Genomic DNA, 11,695 nt, shown 5'->3' on the forward strand with positions numbered 1-11,695 from the left:
GTTGGCCGGATAAACACAAACAGACAAAACACAAACAAACCACAAACAACACACACAAACAACACAAATCAACAACAAACAACAAATCCACAAATGACAAACAACCAACAACAAACACAAACAACACACAAACAAACAAACAAAACAACAAATGTTTTCAAATTGGGTAGTGTTGATGATGAAAACTGCAGATTCTTGATTAAATATAACAGTTTATTTGGAAATTTACATGCTGAACTTATATTTCGAAGGATGCGCCCGCGCGATCGTGTTGGTGGTTGTATAGGCTCTGGCGCGGAGCCGTCCCCCGCGTCCTTCTTTCCTCTCTGTTGTCTCACACGGTAGGACCGGTCCTGGACATGTAGTTTCTATACTAGGGTCATATGAGCGGGTAGGTGTCGAGTCGTCATTTCCGTTATTCGTTTTACTCGTCTACATTTTCGATTGTGGTTTAAAAAATTGTTAAGGTTAGGTTAGTAACCTAAGAATTTACCTTAGAACAAAAAAAAACTACTATGATAAATAGAACAAACGCTAAAAGCATTGCCAATTGTTTTGTCTCCCCTGTCTCTGAATCCCTTCACTGAAACGCGGTATACATAGAGTATATACTCTTGATAATGTAAGTGAAACTCGCGTAGTTCAAGAAAATCACTCCCCCCGCTGACAACTTCATAGTTGTCTGCGCGCTTCGCAGCATCAACAGCACAGATTTCATGTTATTCCTGTCAAACTTTTCCCATTTGCAAAGATAAACAGCAGCTTCGAAAGTGCAGCTTGCGTTCATCAGATTCTGACCGGTGAAACAGTCCATACCTACCAGCATTAAAAAAAAAGGGATTTGCGCATATGTGTTCTGTAAGCCTCCCATCAGACAAGCTACGAGAGATATTGAAAGCAATATGTATTGAATAGCCATTCCAGTTCTAAACAGGTCTTCAACCAGCTGGAACATTTGTATACTTTGCACGTGAGATGTAATTATGTTTTCTAAACGTCGTTTTACAAACTCGTCGATTGAGATAATGTGATTTGATTCCTCTTTTGAGGGCTGCATCTGATAGTCGATTACGGCGTCTTCCCATAGATACAGCAGCTCCTCGCTGAGGGCTAACATGTGGGCTTCGGAGTAGCCGGCGATGACTATGAGAAGGGCTATAATGTTGACGGATGCAAATACAGTTACCAGCGAGGTCATCGTTATGACAAAAACTGAAATTTCGAAGTTAGGTGTTTCGACCATTGGATCAAGACCTAGAAGAATAAAGAAAACTATTACTTAATACTACCTATATACCACTAGTAATATACCGTCTACGTCAAGTGTGCATCTACACTGAAGGGTCCTGCGACAGAGGTTCCCCACAATTTGTTCTTCCAAGTCTATGCAAACTTAAAGCTGTAAAAGAAGGGCGTCGGTCCGGTGACTGCGACCTTGGTCCGGTCAAAATATTTCTTTCTCTTTCGCACTTACGGACGTGCCTACGGCGGACCACCTTTTACTCTGGCGAACAGGCCTCAGAGCGGTCCGTTACGTCCGCCTGTTACAGCTTTTAGCTTAGACGATTTCTATATTATATTTTACTAGCGACCCGCCCGGGCTTCGCACAGGTAATTCAAATAATTTACACAAAACCTTTACACATTATACCTACATATAAACCTTTCTCTTGAATCACTCTATCTATAAAAAACCACATCAAAATCCGTTGCGACGTTTTAAAGATCTAAGCATACATAGGGACAGACAGACAGCAGGAAGCGACTTTGTTTTATACTATGTAGTGATTACTACAAAACAGGATACATACCCCATAAAAGTTGATAATCTTTCATACAATTTCTGTCAATAACCAGGGGTCGAACCAGAAGGTAAACTACAACTTGGCTCAGGACGAAGATACAAAAATATAATGCCCTTTTTTTGACTGACTTCAAGGTCACTTCGATGTTTCTGGACATCCTGCTGTAGGGTTCGACTTTAGAGTCGCAGAGAATATACGCGTCTATTATTCTTTTTAGTTTATTTCTGAAAAAAAAAACATTGATATTCACTATTAAAGCGCTTCACACATCTTACTTAACCCATTATGACCACGGCACCGCTATACCTACCTGTGCTTAGTTTTTCGCTATCTAAGGTTACAATAATCGGAAAATTAAAGAGATTTGGGTTTGATTAGATGCTCAAGGGTACCAGATATTACTTTAACCACATGTTTTAAACAACTTGGATTGTTGCTACTGGCACAGGTACCCAAAAAATGAGGCTTAACAAAAGTTTTTTTTAGTTTTGAATCAAAAATCGTTTTTATTTAAAATATTACTGAAATATATTTTATTACGATTTGGTATGTATGGTTAATCCGATGATACACGTGGACTTTAATTTTGTTTTCACCTCAGCAGCTCGAACAAGCCTACTTTCGTCACTCCCTGGAGTGAGGAAAGTGCTACTTTCCTCACTCCAGGGAGTGAAACAATGTAGCTTTTTAATTTAGTGAAGGCCATAAAATTCATACTTTTATTACATTTATTTTTATGGTACGGTACGGTACGGTCCGGTACGGTACGGTACGGTTATTTATATTCAGTTTATTACATTATGGCATGAGAAAAGTTGCCGATGCCATAGGCACCGCTAGGCGCAGTCTTATGAGATGAGATGTGTTACATATACTATGTTTTATTTTCCCTTATTTCTTAGTTTTTATTTTTAGAATATTATAGGGTTATTTAAATATCTCAAGTACAATTACTGTTAAAAAACCGGCCAAGTGCGAAACGGACTCGCGCACAAAGGGTTCCGTACCATTACGCAAAAAACGGCAAAAAAAACACGTTTGTTGTATGGGAGCCCCACTTAAATATTTATTTTATTCTGTTTTCAGTTCCTATTTGTTGTTATAACGGCAACAGAAAAACTCAAAGAAAAGTCAGGTGCTAATGTTTAAGGCTGGAAGTTACACGCCAAGCTTGGTACCCCCGCTTGTACTGCATGGAACCACACTTTCTGTTGTGGATAAAGTGAAATATCTAGGTCATATTATAACGCAAGACCTTGATGATGACCTAGATATAGAGCGGGAGCGCAGGGCATTGGCTGTAAGGTCTAACATCTCGTCCGCAGGTTTGCTCGATGCTCAAGAGAGGTTAAAATTGTGCTTTTCAAAGCTGCCAATCAATCTTTTTACACGAGCAGCCTGTGGGTAAAGTATACGAAAAAGGCCTTTAATGCCCTGCGCGTGCAATATAATAATGCACTCAGAATGTTGTTGGGGCTGCCCACATGATGCAGTGCATCGCTCATGTTCGCCGAGGCCCATACAGACGATTTTCACGCGATTATGAGAAAGAAAATCGTCTCGATGATGGGCAGGCTTAGGGGCAGTACCAACAGCATTATGGAGGTCATTATAGAGAGGATTGAGAATCCTATACCGGCGCATTGGATTCGCCAAGTTATAGGTTTTCGTAAATTTAGGAAATAGGTTATGTATATATAGTTGTAGTATTATGTACAAATTTAACATTAGTTCTTAAGTTATACTAACAAAATATGGATGTAAATCTGAAATAAATGTATTCAATTCAATTCAATACATCATCTGTGAAAATTTCAACTCTAGCTATCACGAGATAAAACATGAGATACGGCCTGGTGACAGACGGACAGACAGACAGACAGACAGACAGCGGAATCTTAGTAATAGGGTCCCGTTTTTACCCTTTTTGTACGGAACCCTAAAAAATTATCCAAGTCTGCGAATATAAAATAATTCAGGCGATAACTGGTTCAGCTAGCGGTGCCATATGGCACCCATTGTTTTTTCCAGAAGTAATAAATCAATTAAACTTGTAACAAAAATCAAACATCTGTACAAAAATCTGTAGACGCTTTCCTGCTCACTGGAAAAAAAAACTTTATATAATCTTTTTTTTTTTCTTTCATCTAAACTTTCGATTCCAATAGGTCTACGAAGCTTGAGTAAGTACACATTTAGCATCGCCGGCTCCCCAACTAAAACGGTCGTTGTGGTTGTGAATGAACAGCGATCACTGGGGTCATTGGTCTCTATGGGCGCGCGTACTACAAGGATCAATATTGGGGCTTTTCTTGTTCCTTATCTACATAAATGATGAAAAGATATGACATCTTTTATTCTAGTATTTTGCCTACTGGTTTTATTTATAATTGTATGTTACTATTTTCTACTATTTTATATTTAATTGTTTTAATTTTAATTGCTTTAAGCTTGACATGTTTTATTTTATTTACAGTTTTATGTCAATATGATCATTAAAAAAATGTAAATACCTATTTTAACTTATTTAAATAGGTCTTAAGATGACACTTCTATGTGCTATGTGTATTAAAATGTTCTAGATGTACCTATGTATAGTGTAAAGTTTTGCATGCCTATAGTGGTGAATTATGTTGAACTACCAATTTATGTCCACAATCTACAATGTACCATAATTCTAGCAAATAAAAAACTATGACTATGACTATGACAGGATAATATAGTATTGTTTGCAGACGATACCTCACTTATATATTTTCAAAGTCAAACGACAGTAACAAGCTTACAATGATGCAAACATAGATGTAGGTTTACTTACATCCATGGATGCAAACAATGTGTTTAATTATTATTAAAAATTGCTTGCTATGCTAAATCATGTGAAGTAGCGCGGCTACTGGCCGGTGACACAAAAATGGTGTCAAAACTTAGGTAGTCAAAACACAATTAATGCCAAAAGTCTTTAGTGTCATTAGAATTTCGTAAAAACAGCACGATCATATATATAAAATTATAATATTCAGTAAAAAATCCTTATTAAACGTGTTCCCCAATATTAAAAAAGAATCAGCAAGGAGCCACCACCAGCAGCAGTGGCCTCTGCCAGCAAGAGGCATCCCAGCAGAACCGGTAAGCCAACCTAATTCATTGTATTAGCATAGCATAACTTTTTTTTTGATATCGTCCTATATCAGGAGGCAAACGAGCAGACGGATCACCTGATGGTAAGCGATCACCGCCGCCAATGGACACCCGCAAGACCAGAGGGGTTGTAAGTGCGTTGCCGGCATTTAAGATGGGAGTACGCTCTTTTCTTGAAGGTTGAAGGTCGTATCGGTCCGGAAATACCGCAGGCGACAGTTCATTCCACAGTTTAGCTGTGCGAGGCAGGAAGTTTCTGGAGAAACGCACAGTTGAGGACTTTCATACATCTAAGTGGTAAGGATGGTAATGGTTATTTTTCATACAGTCCACACCCCGGTTTTACGCCACACAATGCTATTTCTAAAGTAGGTAGTAAATTGGTTCAATGTTAATAATTTATTGTTAAATGAGAAAAATACAAAATGTACTAAGTTTGTCATTGTGAAGGATGAGGAATAATTCTCGGTCAATTATACTTACTTATTCCAATACATGTACAAAAAGTTGGTGACGGACATCGTAGTGGTAACCAGTTGAGAGAATGCTATGTTTTTCTTCAACGGTTCTTCTTCTACGTCCCGAAAGAAGATAAACCAGATAACAGATATTACGAAAGCATAGAAGTAGCAGGATAGAGATACAGGTGTCAACACGTAGAAGATAAATGATATTCCTGGAAAAGAAAAGTAAATAATAATTATAACTGACTAGCATCTGCCCACGACTTCCCCGACTCGCAGACGCGTGTATTGATGATGATCATTAATAAAAACTACCCTATGTCCTTCCCCGGGCCTCAAATTATCTCCATGTTTACTTACCAAATTATCATCTGAATCGGTTCAGCGGTTTAAGCGTGAAGAGGTAACAGACAGACAGAGTTACTTTCGCATTTACGCATTACGCATAATATTATATGTAGTATACCCGTCGAGCCTCTGACACGTGTACACGTGTACACGCTCAGAGACCGCAGACCGCAGTAACTTCACGGCTGATGATGTAGCCAAGGTCGTCAGACAAATGAAGCGAGGTAAGTCTCCGGGTTTTAATGGGCTGAGTGTACTTTACGCTGGTGACAGTGTTTGGTTTATTAGCTACTTTGTTTAATCAATGTCTTAACTTTGGGTACCTACCCGAGAAACTTGTAAAGACCGTGGTAGTTCCTGTGCCAAAAAATAGAACGGGTGATCTTTCAGGTATCAGGTACAGACCGAATTCCTTAGGTACAATTTTAGGTAAAATACTTGAAAGGCAATATAATAATACACCCAGAATTGCAGCGCAATATGTGTGTAGATGATGCCCAGTTTGGTTTTCCTCTCGGCCTCTCAACAGATTCTGCGATTATGACTAACGAAAATGCAGACAAGCAATACATTATCGGGCCAATTCGAACAATGATCTAGATATCAACTAGATATGAAACAGAAACGATAACAAGATATATATTTAAGAATTCAAATTTGACATTTCCGCGATTGCGAATGTCCTCTTGAACGATCTTACTTAAGATATTACTTAGACATCCAATGGATATCCCAAATCGTCACAATAATTGTAGCGTGAAATAACAATTGGTTTCTCGAATCGAACTGACAAAGATTAACTAGTTGAGAACTACTATAACGTAGTATCTATCAGATCTCGTATAGTTCTCGTATCTTATGACTTAAAACTATGGGAAAAAATAGAGACCCATTTCAAACACATGTAATTGAAATACTGCCCAACCCTGGTCATAATACTAACGTTCGGTATTCCGGCTGTCGATGTTCAGCGTCAGAATACGCAGCAGTGTGGATACATTCCCCAAAAGCGTCGGAAAGTCATGCCGGTCCAACCCGAACTGCCGCAGGTTTTCCAACATTGCAAGCTTGCTGAAGTAAATATTAAATAAATTAATATTTGGGGACAGTTTTACACAGACCGACCTAGCCCCAAATAAAGAAAGCGTGTAGGTCAAATGATTTTGAAAATCAGCAAATAGTCATACTTGTTATGGCCATTTTTTGCCCGGATGCTGCACTTCATGATAAAAGCAAGCCGTTTTGCACAATGATAGAAGGGACCAAACTGAGTGATTTGACCCGCAGCAGCGCAAGTTTCACCCCTTAGGAACAGAGATGGCGCCACTTCTTTAAAAAATATTTCAAAAAATTCTACAAGCTAAACCAATGAACTGATTTAAACGTTTAATATCTCAAATGAAAGCTTATTATATACGTTACTTTTAAAAAAATGCTCAAAAAATATATACTGAATACTTTTGACAAAAAACGGCATCTTAAGTTTTTTTTTTTACTCGATTGATAGTTTTTACTTAATTTCTCAAAAAAAATGTATGGAACATGAATAGTTTAATACATGTACATATTACTGAATATACAACAAGTATTATACAAAAAACTTGACAACGATACCTCTCATACTTCACGAAATATGAAAGTTTGAATGTGAGTGTAAATTTCATCAAAATATATTTCAAAAAATTCTACAAGCTAAACTATTTGACCGATTTCAATGTTTAATATCTAAAATAAAAGCTCATTATATACATTACTTATAAAAAATACTCAAAATACATATACTGAATACTTATGGCAAAAAAGGCATCTTAAGTTTTTTTTTCTTACTCGATTGATAGTTTTTACTTGATTTCTTAAAAAAAAGTATGGAACATGAATAGTTTAATACTTGTATATATTACTGAATAAATAACAAGTATTATAAAAAAAAACCGACACCGATACCTTTTATTCTTCACGAAATATTTAAGTTCAATTATGCACGCTCTTACAAATAAATTTATTTAAAAGAAATCTTCAACCGCAGTAAGTGCACTGATTTTAATATGAAATGTGTCATATGACAAGAAATCACCCAATTTATTTTAATAAATAAAAAATAAATAAATAAAAACTGAATAAAGTTTTTTCCTGGTGCTGAATTTTAAAAAAATATAACAAAATAGAGATTATTTTTATTTAAAGTGACTACATTTGTAAACAAAAAACTTAAATGTCCTCTTCGGTAGATGTAGAACTGAAAAAGAAAAGTCGTTTTGAAGCACTCGTACCATTTCAATACTACAAAATCACCGATCATACATGAACTGGTTGCTGTAGATTACTGTTGAATTATATGTGTGCCTAGCTGATTACCATCTACCTGACCTAAAATCAGTGGTCAGCATGCAAAATAACCCTGGATTGAGAACTACATTAACTTACTTTTGATTTGTACAGCCACCTTTGCATGATTTACACTCAGCGCGTCAGCTTACCATGTACAGCCCACATGGTAAGCTGACGCGATGACACCCACAACGCATAGTTTCGCAGCCAGATTTACAGCCACAATGGTCCAAGAGGCTTAATTGCGACCAAATCGCTGCAACTGCCGACCATTCTGGAGTCCAACTCTCTTTTTCCTTAGTCCATCTCCAAGAAGATGGACATGGTATGGAAACTTCTGGTTTCAGAGCGTTTCCCCATATATGGCCCGCTTGGTAAGCTGCTCGAAGTGCATGATGTAGGTGGCAGGGTAGGCAGGTTCCAATTTCTCGGCCAAATCATCTGCTTTGAAATTGGCCGAGAGATTTGTTCCCTGAACGAAGCCCTCCATTGACTGACAACGAAGGTGGACAAATTTGGTTTTCATACTGGAAGAATTCGTTCAGATCAAGCTGCCTTTCTCTGGCCACTATAAAAAGACGGGAAAATAGGAGTACGTCAACTTTTAAGTTTTTGATTTTGTCAGTTGTTAGGTGTGTACCTACATATTTTAATTTTAGTATAAAGTAACCCTAGATTTGTGTTATTGTTTTGCTATAGTTACAATTTCAAAAAACAAGCTTGTGACAAGCCTGCCACCTACATCAGCTGCTCTCTATAAACATGCACTTCGAGCAGCTTACCAAGCGGGCCATATATGGGGAAACGCTACTCTGGAACCAGAAGTTTCCATACTATGTACATCTTCTTAGGGATGGACTAAGGAAAAAGAGAGTTTCACTGCAGAATTGTCGGCAGTTACAGCGATTTGGTCGCAATTAAGCCTCTTGGACCATTGTGGCTCCAAATCTGTCTGCGAAACTATGCGTTGTGGGTGTCGACTGTCGTCGCGTCAGCTTACCATACACAGCCCAATGTAAATCATGCAAAGGTGGCTGTACAAATCAAAATTAAGTTAATGTAATTTTCAATCCAGGGTTATTTTGCATGTTGAGTTGCTGACCACTGATTATAGGTTTGGCACATAATTATAGGTTTAATGGTAATCAGCTAGGCACAAAAATAATTCAACAGTAATCTACAGCAACCAGTTCATGTATGATCGGTGATTTTGTAGTATTGGAATGGTACGAGTCCTTCAAAACGACTTTTCTTTTTCAGTTCTACATCTAACGGTGAACCCGAAGAGGACATTTAAGTTTTTTGTTTACGAATGTAGTCACTTTAAATAAAATTAATTTCTATTTTGTTATATTTATATACAACGCAATCATTAAACCCACCTGGACCTATGGGACGCAAATATGGGGAACTGCTAGCGACAGTAACATAATGTGCCTTAAACGAGCTCAGAACGCCATCCTTCGTGTGATTGCCAACGCTCCCTGGTTCACTCGAAACGATGAAGTGCACGACTATCTCAACATGACCACCGTAAAGGAAGAGATCAAAAAATTCACTAAGAATTATATTGAGCGCCTGGCAAGGCATCCAAATCCACTGGCTTCAAAATTACTGGACAAGGCTGAAACAGTACAAAGTCTCAAAAGGAAGCACATCGTGCAAAATTAAAGCAGTGGTTAAGTGGGACGATGGTCTCCAAAACCCAAAAATTATATTTAATACAGCAAAACTGATTATAGTCGTTACCGACTGATGGCAGTTCAAACCAGAACAAAAAAAAAATTTTTTTCTTTTGTAATTCAGCACCAGGAAAAAACTTTATTCAGGTTTTATTTATTTATTTTTTATTTATTAAACTAAATTGTGTGATTTCTTTTGATAAGACACATTTCATATTAAAATCAGTGCACTTACTCGTACTGCGGTTGAAGATTTCTTTAAAATAAATTTATTTGTAAGAGCGTGCATAATTGAACTTAAATATTTCGTGAAGAATAAAAGGTATCGATGTCGGGGTTTTTTTATAATACTTGTTATTTATTCAGTAATATATACATGTATTAAACTATGCATGTTCCATACTTTTTTTGAAAGAAATCAAGTAAAAACTATCAATCGAGTAAGAAAAAAAAACTTAAGATGCCGGTTTTTGCCAAAAGTATTCAGTATATGTTTTTTGAGTATTTTTTATAAGCAATGTATATAATGAGCTTTTATTTTATATATTAAACATTGAAATCGGTCAAGTAGTTTAGCTTGTAGAATTTTTTGAAATATATTTTGAAGAAATTTACACTCACATTCAAACTTTCATATTTCGTGAAGTATGAGAGGTATCGGTGTCGGGTTTTTTTTATAATACTTGTTATTTATTCAGTAATATATACATGCATTAAACTATTCATGTTCCATACATTTTTTTTTGAGAAATCAAGTAAAAACTATCAATCGAAAAAAAAAAACTTAAGATGCCGTTTTTGTCAAAAGTATTCAGTATATATTTTTTATGTATTTTTTAAATGTAATGTATATAATGAGCTTTCATTTGAGATATTAAATATTTAAATCGGTTCGTTGGTTTAGTTTGTAGAATTTTTTGAATTATTTTTTAAAGAAGTGGCGCCATCTCTGTTCCTAAGGGGTGAAACTGCCGCTGCTGCGGGTCAAATCGCTCAGTTTGGTCCCTACTATCAATGTGAAAAGCGGCTTGCTTTTATCATGAAGTGCAGCATTTTGTTCATAACAAGTATGACTAAAAAGCAGCTATTAACTGGTGCCCATGGAATATATCCCGTACGCCCGAGCGTGCATTTTGTGGACAAGTAAATATGATAATTTACGAGTGACGTGTAAAGGTTTTGGCTATGACGCGTGTTTAGGGGAATATGCACCAATTCAGTCTGCTATTTCTTATACAAACGGCTTACTTACTTTAAAAACAATATGTTAAGTATAATCCAGGTTATTTATCATAAGATCAAAAGGAAACAAGCTCACAATGGAGTTCGAACGCGGAACTTCCCTGAACTGAAGACTAATGCTTACGAATTGGGTATTCATGTTTAATTAATAATTAATAAGCCTGGCTAAGCTTAAGCCGCACGTTCCAAGTTCAACGAACGTTTAAAATTAAAGTTAATTCTAAAAGGCATGTTTTTAATTATTCATCAAACGACGTTATGATCCTCTAAATAGGTGAGGTTGCTTATTAAATTTAATGACGTATAAAGTAGTCAAATAAAAATTTCATCACACATGCTGGAAAAAGATCTTATTTCATGCAGGTGTACTGAAGGACAACTTAAAGGCCTATATACTGTCCGCGCACGAATTCCGTGCACGGCTGAGGAATGTAGGAATGTTGGGCGTCATGACAGAGTGGTGACATTTTGTACGTACGGGCGCGGCGCACACCCCCCAACTTCCTCGACCTCCAAATGCACGGAATTGGCGCGCGGACAGTATATTGTTTCCGCGGGAGTTATGGATTTACGAAAAAACCTTTTATTTTAATTATGCCACTAATTCATACGAACCAATTCCATCCATTTATGTCTACCATTTCCTTCCTATGATTGACACTTAAGGCGATAGGCGCCGTTGTTG

The 11,695-nt window shown here is 36.9% G+C and overlaps 1 protein-coding gene across 1 annotated transcript; it reads right to left on the reverse strand.

Annotated features, from left to right (window-relative positions):
* Positions 1–580: 580 nt before the first annotated feature.
* LOC134746396 (uncharacterized) lies at positions 581–6,819 on the reverse strand. The gene is made up of 4 exons (XM_063680764.1): positions 6,702–6,819; positions 5,430–5,622; positions 1,812–2,029; positions 581–1,254 (listed from the first exon to the last, which is right to left on the reverse strand). The coding sequence occupies exons 1-4, from the start codon at positions 6,817–6,819 to the stop codon at positions 581–583; spliced, it is 1,203 nt and encodes a 400-aa protein (XP_063536834.1).
* Positions 6,820–11,695: the final 4,876 nt, after the last annotated feature.

This window comes from Cydia strobilella, chromosome 13 (genome assembly GCF_947568885.1).
Source record: "Cydia strobilella chromosome 13, ilCydStro3.1, whole genome shotgun sequence".
NCBI lineage: Eukaryota > Metazoa > Arthropoda > Insecta > Lepidoptera > Tortricidae > Cydia > Cydia strobilella.

Bases quoted from the DNA above. Each gene is read 5' to 3' on its own strand.
- LOC134746396 (XM_063680764.1), bottom strand. From the start codon at position 6,819: ATGTTGGAAAACCTGCGGCAGTTCGGGTTGGACCGGCATGACTTTCCG. The intron at 5,623-6,701 runs GTTAGTATTATG...TTTCTTTTCCAG, and splicing joins CGACAGCCGGAATACCGAAC to GAATATCATTTATCTTCTAC. The intron at 2,030-5,429 runs GTAAGTATAATT...TTTTTTTTTCAG, and splicing joins TTGTACATGTATTGGAATAA to AAATAAACTAAAAAGAATAA.